At 40.1% G+C, this 24,062-nt stretch overlaps 1 protein-coding gene across 1 annotated transcript; it reads left to right on the top strand.

Moving 5' to 3' along the window:
* Positions 1–16,039: 16,039 nt before the first annotated feature.
* On the top strand, positions 16,040–17,957 carry LOC132492067 (biogenesis of lysosome-related organelles complex 1 subunit 5). Its single transcript, XM_060101264.1, has one exon. The coding sequence runs from the start codon at positions 16,054–16,056 to the stop codon at positions 16,642–16,644; it is 591 nt and encodes a 196-aa protein (XP_059957247.1). The 5' UTR covers positions 16,040–16,053; the 3' UTR covers positions 16,645–17,957.
* The last annotated feature ends 6,105 nt before the right edge of the window (positions 17,958–24,062 follow it).

The following is a 24,062-nucleotide window of genomic DNA, read 5'->3' as shown; positions in this document are numbered from 1 at the left end:
AATTTTTTTATTGAAGTATAGTTGAAATACAATGTTGTGTTAATTACTGCTGTACAGCAAAGTGACTCAGTTTTATAGATATGTACATTCTTTTTCATATTCTTTTCTGTTATGGTTTATCACAGGATATTGAATATAGTTCCCTATGATATATAGTAGGACCTTGTTGTTTATCCAAGTATTAAGCCATTCTAAACTCTCTTAGGGGCAAGCAAAGGAGTTGACTTTATGAATTGGGTTCTGGAGGAGCTAACAAAAAGTTTGCCCTCCAATTCTTTCTTACCCTATCGAAAGTATCTTCTAAGTAGATTTCTTTAGTAGGTATCCATGCACAAATTAAAGGAAAACGAAAATAGAAAAAAACCTAACTTGGAAAAATTACTGCATTTAGTATGGATGGAGCATTAATTCATTCCATAAACATTTCGCAAGGCCCTGACTACACACCAAGCACTGGGCTGAAATCCCTGGAGACAAGGATGGCTGAGGGATGTCCCATATCCTTAGGAAGTTTACAGTACAACTGTGGAAACAGGCCTATAAATAGATAGTTACAGTATAATATGGGAAAGGTCCTGTAAAAGAAACACTAAACAGACAGTGACAAACTAGCATGGGGACTCAGAAAGAAATGTTTCCAAGAAAATTCAGCACAAATGAAGGCCTGGTGATGAGGGCAGCTTGGCACCCCCAAGGAGCTGTGAGCAGCTTTATGGGCCGCTCTTGTGAGGGCTTGTGTGTGTTCTTCTAAGAATTTTCATTTTTTAGCTTTGCAGAAGATGTACAAGACGTGGAGTCAAGAGCCTCCTGGTTCAGCTGCTGACTAGCTGTGGGAGATCAAGTTTGAAATTTAACTCAGGGAGCCCCTTTAGTTAGCGCTGCAATCTTAGAACGGTTCCCATCCTGTAAGAACACTCGTGCTTGTGTGCTGGTTCTTAACTGCGTAGCTGCCAATGGTGGCTGCAGTTGCAGCCATCTGCTAGCACTTGGCACATTTTTTTTGCAGAACAAGCCAGACATAACTCACTATGGCAAATGTGTACCTGGAAATCACAGAGATGTGATGGCAGACAAGCGCTGTGGTCTTGGAGGAGTCTTGCCAAACTGTGAAGTGAAACCTGCAGAATTTCCTGTGATAGCACTGACTTCCCAATGACTAGCATCACCGAAACCAACATCACCAGGAGGAAAGCACTTTAAATCAGGAAATAATGAAATAACTTCATATCTGCCAAATTCGGAGAGAGAGACTGCACGCTGTCATGGGTGCTCTAATTTCATTTAATCTTTTTTTTTTTTAATAGAAAGCCTTCACCTCTCCTTTTTTGGTCACTTAAGCTTTTCTTGCTGGTGGTTTAAAAATGTCTTTTATTCCATGACATTATAGGAAAGGCTCTTCTGGAGCCATAGTTTAGTTATAAATGACTCTTGCACAACTGTTTTTTATTTCCATTTTGTTTCACTGACTGAGAATGTAAATTGAACTTTAGTGCTATTGTGCTTTGTTCTGCCTCTCTTTGTGGAAATGTGTTCTGAATTAAAGCCCACGAATAAACCAGAGCCGTCCCAAATATTGCCCTTCAGCTTTTGACTAGCCTGAGAGCCAAGAAAAGATAGAGAATGTGGTTTTATGAGCCCCAGATGGCGTAGTGGGTGTCATGATGTCTTTATGCGGAGAGGTCATGGGTTCAGTCTCCATCTGGAGCCGTCTCAGAGCCACTTTGTATCCAGAGGAGTCAAGATGGGATCTTGGGAAGGGGACGCAGTGCCCCCTCTACCTCCCCATGCGACCTTGATCAGGGTCCATCATCTGTGCCTTTGATGTAGACCAAAAGACTATCCTGAATGATTTCCCCACAATCACTGTCTCCACTGACTTTATCTTTGCTAGGACCCCATGTTAGCTTCTTCCCTGTTCATCACTGGGAAACTTACGGCATCCTCTCACTCACTCACTCCTGAAGCAAGTATGAAGGCTTAGAGAAATATTTTTCTGGTCCTCCCTATGCTGTAGTCCTTGGAGAAAGAATAATTAAAAGAAAGTTTCTGACACCATTTTCTGCTTCTCTCTAGAGCAGGCATAAATCCAGACATAGTGATGGCATTTCATTTTGCTTTTGAATAGTACTGGTACAGTAAAGTCATAATTGATTTGTGGCCATGTTATTAACTCATGTGCCTTTTTTTTCATTTTCAATTTAAAAATTAAAAAATTGTGGTAAAGTACACATAACATAAAATTTACTATCTTAACCATTTTTTAAGTATATGGTTCTGTGGCATTAAGTACATTCACATTGTTATGCTACCACCATCTCTCCACAGAACTCTTTTTATCTTGCAAAACTGCAACTCTATCCCCATCAGACACTAACTCTGCATTCATCCCTCTCCCCCAGCCCCTGGCAACCTTAATTCATGTAGTTTGGCTAGAATTTTAGATATAAGCTGTAGGGAAATCATCCTCCCTTTTTCTCCCCCCAGCATGCTGAGCTTAGCCCAGGAGCAAGGAATCTCTTCCCCTTTGCTCCAGTCAGCACAAGGGAAGAGGGGAATTTCTCTGATGGGTGTTTGGGGGAAGCCGAGGGTTTCTGGATCATCCATGATTTTTTGGAGGTAACAGTCTCTCCAGATCTGGTCATTGGGCTCTTCTGCCTTCTCAGGGGCTGTGGTGGCTCAGATCTTCCTGTGACTGGATGGGGCTGGGGGAGGATATTAAGAAAAAAGCCCTTAGAAAGTAAAGGAAAAACCCTTTTCTCCAATCCACTTTAACACTTGTAAAACTGGTAGTCTGATCACTGATTGTCTTCTTTGTCAATTAGTTCAGAATTCAGGAGAAGAAAAGAGGGGTATTATTTGCTGCCCCCCAGCAATCTCAACACAAGCTTGAGAACTTTGTGCATGTCTTCCATTTTAAATTATGAACACATTTTAGTCAATTTGTTGGCATATCTTTGAAGATTCCTTAGTTCGACTTTCTGTTCAAGTCATACACCAGTCTTGGTGATCAAGAGCCAGTTCTCTTAATACTAATAACTGGCACCTTTTCATTTTTCATGAGACTAAATAAATCTTGACCTTGATTCTCCTGGGACTGTTCCAGTTGCCCATGAGAGATTCAGCCAGGTCACTGATCATGAATCCATGGCAGCCATGGAGAGCAGCCACCCGTGGGACTCGTGATTTGGTGCTCAAGTGGGAGGAAACCATTCTCTCTGTTGCCATTGCTTCTTTTCTTTATATTTTTTATTTTGACATAATTTTAGTCTTGCAGAAAACTTGTATAATAGGGCTAAGTGTTCCTGCATACCCTCACCCAGGTTCCTGTAACATCGTCCAAACCATGGTGATCAAATCCAGGAAATTAGTGTTGAAAGGATGCTACTACACAAATTACAGACCTTATTCAAGTCTCACCAGTTTTCCCACTACGTCCCTTCTTTGTTCCAGGATCCCACCTGGCATCTAGTTATCATGGCTCCTTAGTCTCCACGGTTCTGGGACAGTTCCTCAGTCATCCTTGTCCTTCATGGCCTTAACATAGTCTTGAAGAGCACTGGTCAGTTATTTCTATAGAATGCCTCTTGATTTGGGTGTGATGCTTTTTCATGGTTAGGTTGAGGTTACACATTTTCAGCAGGAAAACCACCCAAGCGGTGTTGCACCTTTCTTAGTGCAAGGTGCCCTCTCTGGGTTCCTCATGTGGGTCTGTCCGATCCTTGGTGAGGTCACCCTCAGTCCCCTGGGGAAGGTTGTCTGTTGGGGTCCCCACTATGCAGTGTCGTTATTGGAGGGGGGGATATTCTGAGACAATGCAACTATCCTATTTCTTCTCAAACTTTTCCTCACTAATTTTCACACCCATCGGTGGATATTGCCTACAACGATTATTATGTCTGTTACTACCTAATGTTGATTTTCTATTTCCCCACGTTCCTTATACCATTGTTAACTGGAATTCACCTGTAAAAAAGAGCTGTTGCTACTTCCCCATTTATTTACTTATTCAAGTTTTTATTTGTGCCCGTATGGACTTTCAGATATTTATTTATTCAAAGGGTTAGACTCCATTATGTACGTGGCTGCTCCATTGGTCAGCCCTTGGGTCCAAAATCTGGTGCCTCCCTCCTGGCGTGGGTAACTGATGCAGAACAGTTCTAAAGTCAGAGGTAGCCTTTGTTTTACGCTAGTTACCATTTCAACGGGTGCTCCATGCCAAAGGCACTGGATTTTTTCTAATATCTTAATAAAATATCCTGCTAATTAATCTTGACCTAACGATTAAATTTTTAGTCATAAGAAGTTTGTTATTCGTGAGAGATTTTGCCTGGTTTTTGAGGGAATCAAATAAGTGCTTGACAAAGTGTAGGGCTCATTAAATGCTAATCATTAATTATGGTTATTGCTCCAATCACTCAGGAACAGTATCATTATAAATAGGACAATTCATAAAGATGCCAGCAGAAATTCATTCAGAAAAATATTTCTCATTTATACAATGGGGTGAATACCTACCCCACGGAATTAATGTATATATTTTATATATATATATATATATATATATATATATATATATATATATATATATATATAAAACTGTTATTATTTTGATTTTAAGTGTTATGTGGACCATCTTCAAGCATTTCTTCTTTAAATGTTACTCCCCTGCCCCCTAAACTAACTCTATCACTAATCAAGTTACTCGTTGCAAGTATTAATAATAATTAGTTTGTTACCTTTGTGGGGAAGGCTCAAGGGTGATTCTTGTCCTTGATGCTTTCCTGAACAGTTTAAAGTTTCTATACAACGAACATATTTTTTTTTCTATCATAATAAAATGTTATTTAAAAGATTTTATAATGTAACCCTTAAACCCTGCTCAAAATGAAGTAGAAATCTCCCTTTGTTGAAGAGACAGGATGTCTTTCCCATTTTGTTCCTCATATTGAAATGCACAGTTGTTTCCCCCTTGGGCACCCACACTTGTTTGTTTATACATCAGAAGGGTGTTAGGGAGATTATTATGTTAGCTTGTAAAATACACACAACTGGATTCATCGTTCTCCTTTTGAAAATAGTACCACCAGGAAAATGTGATCTGTTCAAATTTCCCCAATACAGTAAAGAATTTTAATTTACTTATGTTTCGGCTTTGAGAAATAGGATTGCTTAAACAAACTCCCTCCAGACCTTGGAGTGCTGTGGGCCAGGTATTGGATTAAATTCAACAAGCCCGAGTTTCCTTACCTAAGTGTAACCGTATAGGCAAATTAGCATTTGTTCACCAAGCTCTGCTAAAACCTTGAATGGATTTTAACCTAGATGGGTTTAATTCAGAAAACTCTTTCTACAGCAATAAACCTCGAAAGCATTGAAGAAAACATTTGGAATATAGCTGCCCAGCCTGAATTCCAGTTAAGATGGAATGAACTAAGTGACTGTAAACAGTGCCCCTGATGGTTCAGGGAAAGGGGGGGCAGCGGAGGCCTTGACACTGGGAAGCTCCCCCCAGGGGCCCAAATCCCAGGGCCTCACAACTTGTGGTCATTGAACAGAGCTCATCCAAGTCCCCAGGGCATTTGTTTGCATAGAGTATCCATTCTGGTTAAAAATCTCCAGGCTGTTTACCTGCTTAATGAAAGTGAATGACCCTGTCCTGGGAGAAGGCTGGTGGGACGGGGAAGGTGGGGAGGGGAGTGATGGAGACACCCCTCACTGAAAAAGCAGAATATGCCACCCCAAAAATGCCACTTTGGCATATTGATTTTTTTTTTTTTTTCTGTACGCGGGTCTCTCACCACCGTGGCCTCTCCCGTTGTGGAGCACAGGCTCCGGACGTGCAGGCTCAGCGGCCATGACTCACGGGCCCAGCTGCTCTGCGGCATGTGGGATCCTCCCAGACCAGGGCGCGAACCCGCGTCCCCTGCATTGGCAGGCGGACTCCCAACCACTGCGCTACCACTGCAAACACTTGAAAAACAGCAGGTGCAGAAAGGGCTCTGACCTCCTCCTTCTCAACTAAAAGGAGGTCATCAATTTCCAGTGATAAAGTGCTCTCTCCATACTAAGCAGAGAACATTCTTATCACAGAGTCAATACCAAGATGGATCCCTACAAACAAACCTTACTAAAACAACCCTTATCTTCCGTTAGTTTCCCCCATATATTTATCTTCCCTCAATTTACTGCCCCTAGAAACATGAACCCTCTTTCCTTTGTTCTGTTTCCACAATCTTTCACTCATTTTTCCATTTCATTTCTGTGAGGCTCCCTCATTTGTATATGACATAAACTTTTTCTCACCTTAACCTCTTTTTTTTTTTTGTCAGTTTAATTTGCAGGGTCCCAGGAAATGAACTTAAGAGTGTGAAAAAATGGATTTTTTTTCCCCCTCTCATTACACCACCACTTGACTCTCCTTTATCCACATGAGTAAATCTTGCTCAAGGAGCCCCTGCAGCTCAGGGAAACTGGAGCTCTTTTCATTGTAAAAATAAAAAGAAGAAAGTTCTGTTTCTTAGCTTTTTGGGGGGAGCTTAAGATTTAGACTGGTAGCTTGTTTAGTAAATTAACCTTGTTTGGGATGATAAGCCCCTTTGAGAATCTGATGGAAGCTATGGACTCTCTTCCCAGAAGAGCCCAGTTGTGTATAATGAGGGTGGGTGGTCCCTCCTTACAGCATCCAACGGCATTTCTTGCAAACTTATGGGAAATGATCAAGGAACACTGCCTGGGGCGCTGTGGGCTCGGGAGGAGGACTGTAGCTGACACTTCAGGTCTGGGTCCATGGCTCCTCGCACCCTGGTGTAGGTCTCAACCAGTAGTTCTTTAGAAACTTGAGATCTCTTTGCAATAGCTAAGGAGGGGTTATCAGTCCTTTTCAAATGATCTCCTGTTTAAACAACATTCTTTTTTTTTTTAACTGAATTGTTACGAGCACTCCTCCCAGTTGATGAAAGAGCAGAAATTGTATCAATAGCTTTATCTTGCTTACCCACTCCAAGATGTCTTGGGCAAGTGTCTTCATCTCTTTGTTTCTCAGTTTTCTCATACTAAAATTGGGGTAATAATAGTATCTATCAAATAGCATGGTTGTGAGGATTAGATAGGCTAATATGTGTAAAACTCTCAAAACTGTCCCTGGTACCTGGTAAGTGTTGTCTAAATAGCTTTGATTTGATGATCAATGGACTCAATGATTTCTAAGGTTCTTTCCTGCTCTAAAAATCACAAAAGCTACCTCCATATATTAATCTACTACCCTGTTGACATACTTTATTTCACTTAATGCCCCAAACAATCCTGTGAGTTGGGTTATATCACCTGGTTAGAAAAGAGGAGGCTGAAGTTGAGTAATTTGCCTAAGATCACAAAGGAGTTGGTTCAGTCTCAAAGATGACACAACCAATCTATAAGGGAAAAGAATCTGAAAAGGAATATATATATATACACACACATATATATATGTGTGTATGTATATATGACATATATATATATATATATATAACTGAATCATTGTGCTATATACCTGAAACTAACACAATATTGTAAATCAACTATACTTCAATAAAAAAAAAGGAAGAAATAACTCAGTCTAGAAATGCCTACATACTGGATGGTTCTGACTATACAACATTCTGTAAAAGGCCAAACAATGGAGACATTAAAAACATTAGTGGTTGTCATTGAAAGGGGAGAGAGCAAGGGATGAAGAGGCGGAGCTTAGAAGATTTTTAGGGCAGTGAAACTATTCTGTATAATACTATCATGATGAACATATATCACAATACATTCATCCAAACCCATAAAATGTACAATTATCAAGAGTGTACCCTCTCTCTCTCTCTCTCTCTCTCTCTCTCTCTCTATATATATATATATATATATATATATATATATAATGGAATACTACTCAGCCATAAAAAGGATGAAATAATGCCATTTGCAGCAACATGGATGGACCTAGAGATTATCATATTAAGTGAAGTAAGTCAGAAAGAGAAAGACAAATACTATATGATATCACTTATATGTGGAATCTAAAATGTGGCACAAATGAACCTATCTATGAAACAGAAACAGACTCACAGACATAGAGAACAGACTTGTGGTTGCTAAGAGGGAGGGGGCGTGGGGGAGGGATGGAGTGGGAGTTTGGGGTTAGTAGATGCAAACTATTATATATAGAATGGAGAAGCAACAAGGTCCTACTGTACAGCACAAGGAACTATATTTAATAGCCTAGGAAGAGAATATAAAAAAGAATGTATATATGGGTATAACTGAGTCACTTTCCTGTACAGCAAAAGTTAACATAATGTTGTAAATCAACTACACTTCGATTAAAAAAATAAATGAAATAAATGAAAAAAAGAATGTACCTTAAGGTAAACTATGGATTTGGGGGTGATTATAATGTGGCAATGTCGGTTCATCCTCGGTAACAAAGGTACCATTATGGTGAGTGATGTTGATAATGGGAAAGGCTATGCATGTGGAAGTAGAGGATATATGGGAAATATCTGTACCTTCTCAATTATGTTATGAACCTAAAACTGCTCTAAAAAGTAAAGTCTTTAAAAAAAAAAGATGACACAGCCAGAATGCAAGCCCTAATCTCCCCAAATTACAGACTGAGAAGTTATTTTCAACATAGAGAATAAGGGATTAGTACCAGAAGACAAAAGGAAATTTACACATCAGTAAGCAAAGAACAAGGAATTCAAAGTGTATAAAATGAGTGGACAGTTCCTAGGAGAAGAAATCTACATGGCCAATAAATCTGTGATAAATGCTCAGTCTCACTGGCTATCAGCAAATGTAAATTAAAGTGACAATGAGAAACCATGGGGTACCCACTGGAAGTGCTTGTGAGGACAGAGGGAAATGCACACTCTCTACAAATCTCTTACTCTTTTAACTTCTCATATTGCTGCTGAAAAGTTCCATGCTACTATTATTTCTGATTCTTTGTATGTGTATTAATTAAGCTGCCTTGGGTAGCAAGGAACTGTAGGGGAGGCAAAACTTTTCCTCTACCCTCTTAGTTTCTGTAGCTGCATTTGCAAATGAAACTGGCAAAAGACGGATTAACAGGAGAAAACACACACGAATTTTCTTTGATGTTAATTTTAATTTTTATGTGTACATGGAGGCCTCTACAGAAAAAAAGTAAAGGCCCCAAGGGGTGGTTAGACCTGGGGACTTCTATGTCATTTTAACAAAGTGATAAACTGTGGAGATGCAATTAGATAAAGGAGAGGGGTTTAGGCTTCTAGAGGCAGGAAATTCTGGGGAGGTAAATATACGGGAGAAAGTAGTGAAAGATAAGGATTATTTAGTAAGGTTTTTTAATGCAGACTTATCACCTCCATCTCCAGCGATAAAGGTGGTTCTTCCCTTCCTGGTAGGGGAGAGGGGTACAGCTTCATGAAGGGAAACTTATGCCCTGTTTTTAGGCAGATAGGGGGAGGCTAGAGATCCTTTCCTATATCTGCTGCTTCTCAACTGCTTTCAGCTCAAAATAATCCTTATGCCAAAGTGTCATATTTTGGGGTGCATGGTTCTGATTCTTCCCAGACCATAACACCTGTCTAAAAGTAGCATGAGTACACTGATTGCTCCCTTAAGGAGAGGTCTAGAAGGAAGCAATCCCAAGGTTGGATTGGCACCTTCCCATGCTCTTCAAGGCTCCAGGCTCATTCCAGCTCTGCCCCTCCCTCCTCAGTGTGTCAGCAATGGTGCTCTTCATTGGGATAAGATGGCTGCACCAGCTCCACACATCACAGCCCGAGTAACAAGGAGAGTAGCAGTAAGATTAAACAGTCCCAGTAGATGTCTCCCTGCATTTCTTTGGTCAGGGCTGTGCCACAACACACCCTGTCCAGTAACTGACCAAGGGGCCCTAACTGACCATGCCTGGCCTGGATATGATCCTTCCCCCAGGAGGGGCCATACTGCAGGCTTCTGATCTGGGGACATCCACAGTGTCTGTCACAATAGAAGATCTGTATTTTTTTCTCTACGGAAGTTTAGGATTATCACTTCTCCCTAGTGTTTTGGGCGGAAGTAGATAACTCTAAGCCCCATATTCTTTAATTCAGCTTCGGCTAGAGCATTTGGCTGAAGCGGAAGCATTTAATTTAAAAAACCCAAGTGAGGGCTTCCCTGGTGGCGCAGTGGTTGAGAGTCTGCCTACCGATGCAGGGGACACGGGTTCATGCCCCGGTCCGGGAAGATCCCAACATGCCACAGAGCGGCTGGGCCCGTGAGCCATGGCCGCTGAGCCTGCACGTCTGGAGCCTGTGCTCCGCAACGGGAGAGGCCACAACAGTGAGAGGCCCGCGTACCGCAAAAAAAACAAAAACAAAAACAAGTGAGTGCGAATCCGCTAACATTTAACATTTTTTTTCCTGTTCTTTCTTTCTATACCTTTGGTAATTCAATATTGTTCCTCCTAGAATGATTCTCTAATTTTCTTATATTTTCCACCCTTCTTACCCTGATTCCTTAACTTTATCTTCCATGCCACCTACTGAACTTGTAAAAAAAATTAATTTAGGCTGTTTTTTTTTTTGGTCTCTGATAATACTTCTCAGCTCACAAATGCAGAATTTTCTCTTCTATTTCTGATGATATCCAACCACAGGAATGTGTGTGTAAATAATTCTTTACCTGATTATGTTTGATTTGTTCCTTTGTTTTGGTCCCTCCCACGATGGTGATCCTCATCCATCTGCTCGTATTCAAGAGTCAGGTGCTGAGAAGCTGGCTGAGGGAGTTTGGGGCTAGTGGCCTCCTAGGAGTGAGCCAGTTCTTTCACTTCACATGTCAGTGCTTGGAGGTTTTTTCTCCAAAGAAGGACCCTCAGAGGGGGTGGCCCTGGGCAGCTGAGAGCCTGCCTGCCGGAATTCTAGAACGTACTGGACAGACACACCGTCCAGTTTCTCCTTGAAGGAAGGGCTTGTTGCCCCAGCTGTCAGCTCCTTCAGGGTCTGTCTCAGTTGTAACGAGCTCCTTACCTTGGGAGCGCAACTCGCCCAATGACTGATTGGGGTGAAGGCCTGCTGTCGGTGCCTGGAGTTGAATTTGAGCATCAGGCCAGGCCTGCTCACTGTGCTGAGAACAGGGAGAGGCGGCACAGCCAGGCAGGGCGCTTCCAGGTCCTCCAAAGTCCTAGGTTTAACTCTCTGCTGAAAGTGACCACTGTCCCCTTGGAGACTCGCTAAATGCTGAGTCCTCTTTTGCAAAACCTGTAATAGCAGTCCTAGCAGACGCTGTGGATGCCACATTCCCTCAGAGTTCATGTCTGCCCATCTGTGACACCTACAGCTAGTGCCTGTGGCTGCAGGAGCTTGTGCAGAGTGGGCTAGAATGTGCTGAGCAGCCCTCAGCCAGAGGGGCAGGAGTAGGGCCCCTAGCCAGCCTTCTGACTCTCCAAGCAGTCAACTGAGAGGTTCCCAGCAGGACTGAGCCCCTGATGTCCACAGGGTGACCCTCTCACTGATATCCATCCCTGGAGAGATGTCAGTGCCTCCCGCTCCCCTGCAGGTGCTTCCCGGGATCACCTCCCAGATACACTGCTGTCACTTTAACCTTCATTTCAGGGTCTGCTCCTGAGGGAGCCCAAACTCAGCCACAGTCAGTCAGTAGACATTCAATCAGCACCAAGCTGGATGCCCTGCATGACCCGCTTAGTCAGAGCTCAGTTTGAGGCTGGCTGTGGGCGCCATTCTGATTGGCCGTCGGTTGTGTGCATCCATTCTGACTGGTCATCGCTGGAATCAGGGCTCTGCCCTAAGGGGGTCTGGTAACTGATTACTTAAGCCTTGTGGAATTGCCCCACAACTCTGGGAAGCAGCTTGTCCCACCTCATTTCACAGAAGGGGAAACTGAGGCTCAAAACGTTGCCTGAGGTCATAGAGCTAAGAAACTGGGAGACGTTTATTGAAATTCTATCTTCCTGAAAAACCCCAGAGTCCTCTGTTCTTAACGTGGAAGAGTCTGCTCTGCCTGTCCAGAAACAGATGAAAAGTGATTCGGAAACAATAGCCCAGGAATATCAGTAATGTTCCCAAGACTCTAAACACCTATTCTCTAACAAATAAATGCGTTTCTCTCACTTTGTGATTTATAAGTTATTTTTTGATACACCAAAAAAAAAAAAAACCCCACAAAAAAACCCCAAACAACATCATTTGAAGGGAAAAAAATCCCAAATTTAAAAGTAGAAGGTGGTGAGTGGGACACAAAGAATGTTACAGTTCAGTGGAACAAAGGAAAGTCACGTTGATTAGAAATTAGGGGAGATTCGAGGGCCTTTTGGAAATTATTGTTTTCCCAGGATTTTATCTTCCAGGGCTATTTTTAGCCCATTTTCGATTGCTGTGTGATAGAGAGAAAAGTATAGCAAATGGAGTGAATAGAAGTCAAGAACAGGTCTTGGTGACATCCTGGCTGTAGGACGAGAGGCAAGTTAGTTTCCCTGTCTCTTTTCTCATCTGTAAGTGGGTTTTGGGGGGGTGGTTTAAATGAGTTGCAGTTTCTTGGACAGCTTTGAGATATAATGTGACAGATGCTAATAGTCTACATCCTTGGGTGCTTTTAAGCTAAGTCTTGGGGAGAAGAATAAGTGGGATCCAATTGTGTCATCCTGACGTGTGGGTACAAATGAAGATCCGCATTCCATTTCTTCTTGGTGCGCAATCTCTTCCCAAAATATTTGTTATAAAGCCCTTTCAAATTTGAAAGCTCTTCAAAATAACCCATTCATTTCTGAAACATAAGCACACTTGGAATTTGGTTTCTATGAAATTATTTAAGAAATGGCTGTGTGACTATTTCTGAAACAGCATAAGAGGAAATACAGTTGGTAAACGCTTTAGATGTTAAAGTGTGTTTTTTTCTTTCTTTTTTAACCAGACTCTGATTCTGAAAAATCAACTTTCAAATATAAACATTCCTGAAATCAGAAAACTGTACATATTAGCTGCCAAAAACTGGGTTTAAACCCAATTTTACACCCTCTTGTTTGACTGTAGTCAGGGTGGAGTGAAGGCGACAGTTGGGTTTTGAATTCCTGAACACTGGAGATGGAAAGGGAGTGAAGCCCGTGGGACAAAGTGTGCAGGTAGCCACAAAGCCACCCACGGACCTCCCAGAACACCACTGCATGTTCTTAATGGTAAATTACCTTAGGGTAATTTTCCATTCGTTTAATAAATATTCGCTGAAGAACCTAGTTAGTGTCACTTATGCTTCTGAAGGAAGAAGTTAAATATTAATAAAATGCTCCAGGTTTAATTTATCGTTGGCATGAAAGCCATCATTACTAATGAAAGATAATAGGTGACATTCTAACAGCTTATAAAAAACAGGGTACTGAAACAACAAAGTTGAGAATTAATATAAAAGTTTATTTCTAAGTATTCAGAACTCATCTAATCTGCCATATCATCTCGGTGAACAAGGGCTGTCTGCAGTAGCAGTTTTGCAGAGGGGTGGATGCCAGCACCCCACAACCTAATTTAAAATAATCAAGTCCAGATGCCGTTGCCAGAAAAGAGGTTTGCACCATTCACCACTGTGACCTAGATCATATTTCAAAAGTGTCAAATCAAAGCTGTCCCACCAAAGCCTGATTTCTTAATGAATTCCTTATGTATTTCATCTCTTGAATACAAAAAGTGGGGTATCCACTGGGGAGTAAAATTCAGATTTACAAAAACAAAACCTGCGAGTGTGATCCTTTGTGAAACACACCCCTCACAGTTGATCCCTTCACTGTAGAATTATTTACTGCTTCATTAAGATGTTTTTATTTAAAAAGCCACATCTGAGAGGCATCATAATATTCACAGAGAAAAGGAAATATGAGCTGAAGGAAATCTCATTGAAATCTCAACATTAACATCTTTAAAAAATGCTGACATTCTGTCATGTTAATCTGGTGTTACTAAGAGTAAAATTTCAAAAATTTTATCAGTTCTGTATCTTAAATACTGGCCTTTTTCTTGAAGAAAGATTCTAGCTAAGGGGGTGTTTTCGAGTCCTGACTTATTATGCTAAGTATGTCTGAATAATGAAGAGCAAGTTTTCTTCTTTTTGGAAAAGAGAAAAGAATAATGATCCTCGAGGTGATTTTATATATATACAGAGAGATGGATGGATGGATGGACAGACAGATGGATGGATGGATGGACAGACAGATGGATGGATGGATAGACAGACATAAGGACATAGTAGTGTCATCCGCTTTTGAACAATAACAATCTCCTACTTTCAGGCCACCAGTTCATTGTGGTCTTTTCTCAGAAAGATGAAGCCTAAAAGCCCTGAGAAGTACTTGTCCAAGAATTCAGGAAAACGGGGCTCTGTCTTACACATGCCTCCAGGACACTGAAATTAAAGTATGAAAACTCCATTTTTTTCATTCATTCAACAAATAATGATTACAGAGTGCCCACTCTGTACCAAGGCCCAGAAGTGGCTCTTGTAGCCATGCAATTTAAATGGTTCATTCCTCTTTCCAAATGCAAAATCTTTAATAGCATTTCCAGTTCCAGAACAAGAAAGTGTAGGCTCATTTATCCCTCCTCCACCCCACCCCCCCAAAAAAAAACAACTAAATAGCCTGGAAATAATCCAACAGAGAAGAATAAAGGATTCTGAAAGCTGGAAAGAAGAGGTGGACTAGTTAGAGACCTCAGGACTTCAGGACTGATGATGTGGTGAGTACTTTTATCTCCTATATGCCTCATATGGGTGCCAGAGAGGCCTGAAACCTGGAATCACTAATGTGCATAGACAAGCAAACAAACAAACAAACAAACAGACAAGAAAGGCATTGGCCAAAGAACCCAGAAAGGAGAAACCCGACAGAGCCAAAATGGTGGGGGGTGGGGTGGAATGCTAACTCCCACTTCACAAGGGGGCACATCAGAGGGTTCCATTTGCCTTCAAAGTCACACTGGGCTGACCCAACGCCTCCTCCACCCCTTCTTCTGGGGACTGATGGGTAGACTGATCCACCGCAGGGCAGCATCAGCACAGCCTGGCATGGCTTCACTCTCCATCCAATGGCATGAGAAGATCCAGGCCCTGTGGCTTCAGTCTCTCCACCTCCCTTGGCTGAAGGCGGTGGCCTTGCACTCTAGGTGACCCAGGAAAGCAACTTCTACCCCTTCAGGCAACACCTGCAGGGACTGAGCAAGAGCCCCAGAAATGCCAAAGAATGAAGCAGACCAGAATAGAACATCAAGGGCTCTGAAAACTAAACTGTCACTGGAACTACAGCCCACAAAAATAGGCCAGAACCTAGACATTAAACTTAAAAAGGGTGAGTGTCTAATAAAATAGATTTAAATACCATTTAAAAGTCTCCTAATATAATAACCAAAATGTGTAGGATACAATAAAAGTTCACTCATCTCCTAATATAATAACCAAAATGTGAAGGATACAATAAAATTTCACTCATCATACCCAAAACCAGGAAAACCATACTTTTAATGAGGAAAAAAAAATCCAATACTAAAATTTAAAAAATGCCAGTACTGAAATGACTATGATGCTGAATTTATTTGATAAGGATTTTAAAATCCTTGTATTTAATAAGAATGCTTCAACAAGCAATTACAACTTCTCTTGAAACAAATGAAAAAATAGAAAATCTCAGCAAAAAATAGAAATTATCAATACAAAAGACAGCTCTATGGAAATTATAGAACTGAAAAATATAATAACAAATATTAAAAAAACTCACGTGGTAGACTCAATAGTAGAGTAAAGATGACAGTGGATAGAATCCATGAACCTGAAGATAGATCAACTGAGTCTATACAATATGAACAAAACAAAAGTATAGACTGAAAAAAACATGAACAGAGCCTCAGGGATCTGTGAAACAGATATGTAACTAAATATTTAAAATATATAACATCTTATCATCAGGGTCCCAGAAAGGGATGAGAAAGAGAGTGGGGCTGAAAAAATACTCAAATAGTTCTTTCATTATATCAAAGAAATAACGTTTGGTGGGCGGAGCTGGCCGGGATGAGCGGCGGAGGGACGGAGACCCCCGAGGTTTGTGAGGCCGCCCCGGGCGGCGGCGGCGGCGGCAGCAAGAAGAAGGACTCGCTGGGGGCCGCGGGCTCGCCAGCCCACCTCATTATCAAGGATCTCGGAGAAATTCATTCAAGACTGTTAGATCACAGACCAGTTATCCAAGGTGAAACCCGTTATTTTGTGAAAGAATTTGAAGAAAAACGTGGTCTTCGAGAAATGCGAGTTCTTGAAAATTTGAAGAATATGATCCATGAAACAAATGAACATACTCTTCCCACGTGTAGGGAAACAATGCAAGACAACTTAAACCAAGTTCTCCAGAGACTGCAAGCAGCTACTGACTCGGTCTGTAGACTCCAACAGAGGGAACAGGAGCGAAAAAAGATGCATAATGACCATTTAATAGCTAGTGAGAAACAGCATATAATGCAGTGGGAGGATTTCATGAAAGAACAACACAGCGAACAGGCTGAAGTGGACGAGGAGCACAGAAAAGCCATGGAGAGGCTTAAAGAACAATACGCCGAGATGGAGAAGGGCCTGGCAAAATTTCCAGCCTTTGGAGAACTTGAACCATAACAGTGACAGACTGATGAGAAAACATTGCCTTCCCCTCAGAAACCGCTCCCACCAAACCGCTTAGCCTCTGCCTCAAGTTTAGCAGTGTATTCAGTGGCACTCCTCTGCAGAAAAAAGAAACTGCTACCGGAGTCTTAGCTGTTTCCTAGAAGAAGAATGCCACATCTTCCCGTATCTGCCTATATCTCTAAATGGGGAGAAGTAGGAGGAAAATGGTGTAAACATGCTCTTTGTTAATGAGGATTGGTCTTAGTTTCCATTGATTATCTCGGAGAACTGTAAATACAGACTTCTTAGAAAAGAAATTAATTCATCCTTATGCAGGGTTAATGTTACTTTATTATTGTGGCTCAGAAGGCTGATATGGTGGCTGCCTGTCAGAGCCTCCCTGGCTCTTGGAGGAGTGTGTACAGTGTTATTCCGTGAGTAATGTACTGAGAAACAACTGTCCTGGAAGCAGAGGCCACATTGAAGAGAGTCAAAACTTTGTCTCTGCTCTTCAAGGAGAGCCACGTTGGTCTCTGAATTGGCCTGTTGGGAGAAGTTGCAGATTTTGCATGGCAGCGTAATGCCGTGTTTCACTGGATGACAAGACATGCTTGTTAAGTTTGTGGCCTTCCAGCACTTCATATTTTCAGCTTTTAAAATGTGCTCACAAGGAAAAGCTTACCAAAAATAGAGTTGACTTTTAACCTTTCCAAGAACCATAATCTTGCCCGTAGATTTACCTCATTTTTACGTGTGTTTTGCTGTGGGTAAGCTTTGTAAGATAAATAATGTCTATACATGTTTCAGCTGTTCAATGAGTAATCAGCAAAATCTGCCAAGGCGTCCCTCTGGAACCATATAAAGATTCTGGCTCTGAGTAAACCAGAAGTATTTGCCCACATGGCAAATGACCCATGTTAAATGTAAATCCTTTTTAGTGTTTAACGTCTGTTCTCATAAGCAGGTGTATTAAGATGAAACACGTACCAGTTCTGTCATCACTGTGATCTTTAAAAATCTGCATTTACCAATCTAATTGAGGAACTAAGTTGATTTTTTATTTACCATAAACCAAGCTGAATTAAATGCAATAATTTCAAGAGATTTATGGCAAATGAATTTGAGGTATGGATAAATCTTTCAGGTCTTTTTTTTTTTTTTATTGCTCTTCAGTAAAGAAAGGCACAAGAAAGAAAATACTCAACTCTTGTGTTATCTCAGTGTTGCTACCGCAGAAAAGTGACAATGCTTGCTTGTGTAAATTTATGGCTTGCTGTCAAAGCTTCATTCTTGGCTGCATGTTGAAAAGTGATTAAAGTTAATAGAGGAGAAAAAAAAAAAAAAAAAAAAAAAAAAGAAATAACGTTTAATTACTTCATAAATTTGGCAAGAGACAAAACTTCAGAGTCAAGAAGCTAAGTGAAACCCAAATAGGATAAACCCAAAGAAGTCCAAACAAAGACATATCATGATTAAACTTCTGAAAAACTAAAGACAAAAAAAAAAAAAGTCTTAAAAACAATCAGACAGGAATGATGCATTAACTATACAGGAAGACCAAATTCATGACACCGGATTTCTCATCTGAAACCATCAAGCCAGAACCTAGCAGCACAACACCTTTCAAGCTATAAAAGAAAAGAACTGTCAACCTTGAATTCTATATCTGGCAAAATTATCCTTCAGAAATGAGTGGAAAATAAGGCTTCTCAGATGAAAGAAAATTAGGAGAATCTGTTGCTATCTGATCTACATTTAAAGTTTGGTTAAAGGAAGCTCTCCAAACATAAAAAAAACCGTTATGGATTGAATTGTGTCCCCCAGAATTCATGTGTTGAAACCCCAATCCTCAATGAGACTGTATTTGCAGATAAGATATTTAAAGATAAAATTAAGGTTAAGTGAGGTCATAAGGGTGGGGCCCTAATTCGATAGGGCTAATGTCTTTACTGGAAGAAGAGACACAGGGGCACATGAACATAGAAAAGTCTTTGTGAGGACACAGAACAAAGACAGCCATCTATGAGTCAAGGAGAGAGGCTTCAGGAGAAACTAAACCTGACAACACCTTGATCTTGAACTTCCTGGCTCCAGAACTGTGAGAAATAAATTTCTGTTGTTTAAGCCGCCCCAGTCTGTGGTATTTGTTATGGCAGCCTGAGCAGACTAATACAGAAAATGACAGCAGACAAATGATGGGACCTTCAGAGAGGGAAAGAACCCTGGAATGAAGAAATATAGAGGTGAACCCAACAGACTATTCTTCACCTCTGAGTTTCTTTCATTATACTTTAAGTTTGAAGCTAAAATCATAGCACCATTTGATATGGTGCTCAATGTATATAGTGGAAAACACTAAAGACAATTATATTTAACAAGTGGGTAGGGTAAAGGGATCTAAATGGAAATGGGGTTTTTATACTTCACTCAAAAGGGTAAAAGCCCTGACACCATAGGTGGTGATAAATTACATAGGTAATTAACCTAAAGCAACCACCAATAAAGTTATACAAAGTGGTATATGAAAAAATATTACAAATAAAGAAGAATATTGCAAATAAAGAAAGAAAAAATGTTCAAGTAACTTACAAGAAAGCAAGAAAAAAATAGAGGAATGAGAAACAAAGGGACAAATAGAAAACAAATACCAAATGGCAGAACTTAAGCTCTAACACATCAATGATTAATTTAAATAAACCAATTAAAAGAGATCAATTATTCTTCAGTAAAGTTGGAAAAAAATTAAAAATAGATAGAGTGAATAATACACATTTATCAATTATATACAGACTAAGAAAATGACTTCACAGATAGCATAGATAAGTAGGAAGTAAAAGGATAGAAAAAGATGTATCATGTAAATAGAAATTAGAAAATAGTAAGAGTGACCATAATAATATCAAATAAAGTAAACTTCAGGGCAAGGAAAATTATTAGGAACAAAAGTGGGCATTGCATAATGATAAAGGATTAATCAACCCACCAGGATGTAGCAATCCTGAGTATGTGTGCAGCACCTAGCAGCGTTTCAAAATACATGAAGCAAAAACTAATAGAGATGAAAAGAGAAATAGACAAATTCACAATTGTAGTTGGGTATTTCAGTACCCAACTTGCAGTATTTGGTAGCACTACCAGAGATAAAATCAACAAGAATACAGATGAGTGAACAATACCATCAGCCTAGTAGCTCTAACTGACATTTATAGAACACTCCACCCAACAATAGCAGAATACTCATGCTATTTAAGTGTTCATGGAACATTCACCATGATGACTATGTCCTAGGTCATATAACAAACCTTAATGAATTTAAAAGAATTGAAATCATAGAGAGTATGTTTTCTGTCCATAATAAAATAAAATCAAGAAGTCAGAAGCTGAATAGGGGAGGTCAGCTCAATGCTTTGTGACGACCTACAGGGGTGGGATAGGGAGGGTGGGAGGGAGGCTCAAGAGAGAAGGGATATGGGGATATATGTATACATATAGCCGATTCACTTTCTTGTACAACAGAAACTAACACAACATTGTAAAGCAATTATACTCTACTAAAGATATTTTTTTAAAAAATCAGTAGATGAAAGACAACAGAAAACTTTCCAAATTCTTGGAAATTAAACAATACACTTCTACATAATCCATGGGTCAAAGAGGAAGTCTCAAAAGAAATTAAAAAATAAAAATAAAAAATTGCATAAATTCAATAAAAAATACAACATATCAAAGTTGGTGAGATTCATCTAAAGCTGGGCTGAGAGGGGAGATTTATAGCACTAAATCCTTACATTAGAAAAGAGAAAATATATCAGTAGTCTAAATTTCTAACTCAAAAGACTGGAAATAGAAAAGAAAGGAGAAAACAACAATAAAAAGCAAACAGAAGGAACAAAACGAACAGCAACAACAAAAAAGCAGAAGTCAATGAAAATAAAAACAAGAGAGAAAATTAATGAAACAACGAATTTGTCAAAAAAAATCAATAAAATTGGCAAACCTCTTGACAAAAAGAGAGATGACACAAATCACCAATGTCACAAAGGATCCTGCAGCCATTAAAATAATAAGAAGCAAATACTACAAGCAACTCAATGCTCATAAATTTGATAATGTAGAAGAAATGAACCAATTCCTTAAAAACCACAAACTACCAAAATTCAGCAATATAAAATAGATACATGAATAGTTCTATAATCATTAAAGAAATAGCATTTGTAATGAAAGCCCTTGAAAAAGAAATCCCCAGGTTTCAGATGTTTTCAAATAGACAATTTCTCCAAACATTTAAAGAATTAATACCAATTTTTACAGATTGCTCCTCTTTCAGTAAAGAGAAGAGGAGAGAACACTTCCCAACTTATTTTATGGCTAATTACAAGATAAACGTGCCCACTACCACTGCCAGCATTTAATCTTGTTCTGGAGATCCTGGACAATGCTACAACGAAAGAAAAAGAAATAAGAGGTATAATGAACATCTAACTAGAAAAAAACAAAAGAATCAACAAATGATTCAGTAAGTTTTCAAAATCAACTTATAAAAATCAGTGCTGGGGGCTTCCCTGGTGGCGCAGTGGTTGAGAATCCGCCTGCCAATGCAGGAGACACGGGTTCGAGCCCTGGTCTGGGAAGATCCCACATGCCGCAGAGCAACTGGGTCTGTGAGCCACAATTACTGAGCCTGCGCGTCTGGAGCCTGTGCTCTGCAACAAGAGAGGCCGTGATAGTGAGAGGCCCGCGCACCGCGATGAGGAGTGGCCCCCGCTCGCCACAGCCGGAGAAAGCCCTCGCACAGAAATGAAGACCCGACACAGCCATAAATAAATAAATAAATAATTAAAAAAAAAAAAAATCAGTGCTGGGGCTTCCCTGGTGGCGCAGTGGTTGAGAGTCCACCTGCCGATGCAGGGGACACGGGTTTGTGCCCTGGTCTGGGAAGGTCCCACATGCCACGGAGCGGCTGGGCCCGTGAGCCATGGCCACTGATCCTGCGTGTCCAGAGCCAGTGCTCCGCAACGGGAGAGGCCACAGCAGTGAGAGGCCCACGTACCACAAAAAAAAAAAACACACACACACAAAAAAAACAGTGCTGTAGTCATGCTGGTCATTGTGTGGTTCAGAGTATGCTTGGAACTTAGAATTATAATGCCAAGACATCTTCTGAATATGTTTCTGCTCTCAACTGCTCATAACTTCTTAATTATCTACTGAACGCATAAAGGAATAAGCCAGAGATAAATTAAAGGGAAGCCCAGAGCCTCAAGCGTCTCCAACATCCATCAAGGAAGCTCAAGCATGTCAACTGAATAAAAAACTTCATCTTTCTCCCCTTCAAATGTCCAGGTGCAGTCTTGACCAGTGGTGTCTAATACAAATATGATGTGTATATCATATATATAATGAATTGTTTTCAGTACCCACAAGAAATGAAAATGGAAAATAGTGTCCTTTCTAAGGACCCTTTCTGCCTTCCTGAGGAAAAGATAGAGGCAGAAAGGATGATAACTGAGTGTCTGAGAAATTGTTCTTGGGACTCAGTGACTTTCACTGATGTGGCTGTGGAGTTCACCCAGGAAGAGTGGACTTTACTGGACTCTTTTCAGAGATGTGATGCTGGAGAACTACAAGAACCTGACCACAGCAGGGTATCAATCATTGAAACCCACTCTGATCTCTTGGTTAGAACAAGAAGAAGGTTTGAGGACAGTGGAGAGAAGAGGAGTCCTCCAAGACTCAGCAATTCAGCAGGATAATCCTGGGGGGAAAACATCTGTTGGAATTGAAGCAGTAACATCGAATTGAAAAATGCACCGAGGAACTTGGAAAGACGAGCTCATCTCTCCCATTGAGACAACAAGCAGGCTTGGTTCCTACATCAAAGAAACTGAAATAAATCCCACAACCTCAGCATTCCTCTCCTGTGAGACAACCAAGCATATGTGCAGACTTCACGTGGGCCCTCTGTGTCACCCCTGAGAGACTCAGGGACAAAGGGAACCAAGACAAACAGGCTAACTTTCCTTGGAAGAAGGGAATAATCAAGTCACAAGTCCAACAGTTTTGGTGATGGAGACGTGGCTTCCTGGAAGAGTCAGAAGTGTAGTGGCCAGTCTGGGTGGAAAGACAGAAAAGCATCTGGAATCCACTTATGAAAGCTCTTCCCCTAGGCATCTGCCCATGTTTGGGGCAAGAAGAGGGAACAAGGATCCCTGCTGTCCTACTTCTTAATGATGCTCATCAGTAAGTATATCAGTAGTTACATCAGTTTGCTTTTCCTTAATTGCTCAATCTTATACTACCTTACTTTTTCAATGTCACTTTACACACAGTGGACATTATGTGGAGTTTTAAGATACCTAAGTTTTTTCTATCCAATCTTAAAATTCTTTTCTTTTACTTGGAGCATTTACTCTATAATATAATAAATTACTAATAAATTTGAAAAAAAAAGTCAATGCTTTCCTACACCAGCAAAACTGACCAGTAAATACTATAAAAGTAAAATACAAATTACAATAACTAAAAGTATAAAATATCTAGAAATTATCCAAGAATCCAAAAATCCCTCTATGGGAAAACTTAACTCTAATAAAGGAGATTGAAGATCTGAATAAATATTTACAAAGATGTCCCATTCACTTAGATTGGACAATTTAATATTATAAGATGTTGATTCTTCCTAAATTAATCTATGAATGAAATGCAATATCAGACAATTCCACTTGGATATTTTTTGAGGAACTCAACTAAATTTATTTTAAAACATATATGAAGGAATAAAAATCTATGAATAGTTAAGTCAATTTTAGAGAAAACAAAGGGTGAGTGTGCCCTGCCAAATATTAAGACATGTTGAAAGACGATAATTTAATATAGACAGTGAAACTGACACGAGAACAGATGAACAGACCAAGGGAACATAATAACTTAAAGACTGATCCTTGTTTGTATGAGACTTAATATAAGATAAACTATAAGAATAAATGAATGGAGAAACAACAGTTTGCTTAGTGAATGATTTGGGAAAACAATCTCACGATGTGAAGCAGAATAAAAATGAAATTTGACCCTTACCTAATCCTGATACAGGGATAGACTTTAGCTGGATTAAAGACCTAAGTGTGAAAATAAAAATCTGAAATCAGCGGAGAGCTAAGAGTTTTGAAAAGTCCTTAAATTAAACTTCAAAAGCAAAAACTGTAAGGAAAAAAAGTTGATAGCTTTCATTACATCAAAATGCACGCTTCTGCTCAATGAGACAGCTAAGATATAAAGGTCAGCTAGTAATGCAATTGCATGAAACTATAAGGGGTTATTACCTGGCATAAACCAAGAACTCCTAGAAGAATGAACAAGTGAAAGGTAGTAATTCAAATAGAGAAATGGGGAAAAGATATGTACAAAATATTTTTGAAATAGGAGATCCTAAT

The sequence above is a fragment of the Mesoplodon densirostris genome, chromosome 6 (genome assembly GCF_025265405.1).
Source record: "Mesoplodon densirostris isolate mMesDen1 chromosome 6, mMesDen1 primary haplotype, whole genome shotgun sequence".
In the NCBI taxonomy this organism is placed as follows: domain Eukaryota; kingdom Metazoa; phylum Chordata; class Mammalia; order Artiodactyla; family Ziphiidae; genus Mesoplodon; species Mesoplodon densirostris.
The sequence above is the reverse complement of the archived record's forward strand: the minus strand, read 5'-3'. Positions and strand labels throughout refer to the sequence as shown.

What these genes read in the sequence shown, in the direction of transcription:
- LOC132492067 (XM_060101264.1), top strand. Translation starts at nt 16,054, where the DNA reads ATGAGCGGCGGAGGGACGGAGACCCCCGAGGTTTGTGAGGCCGCCCCG.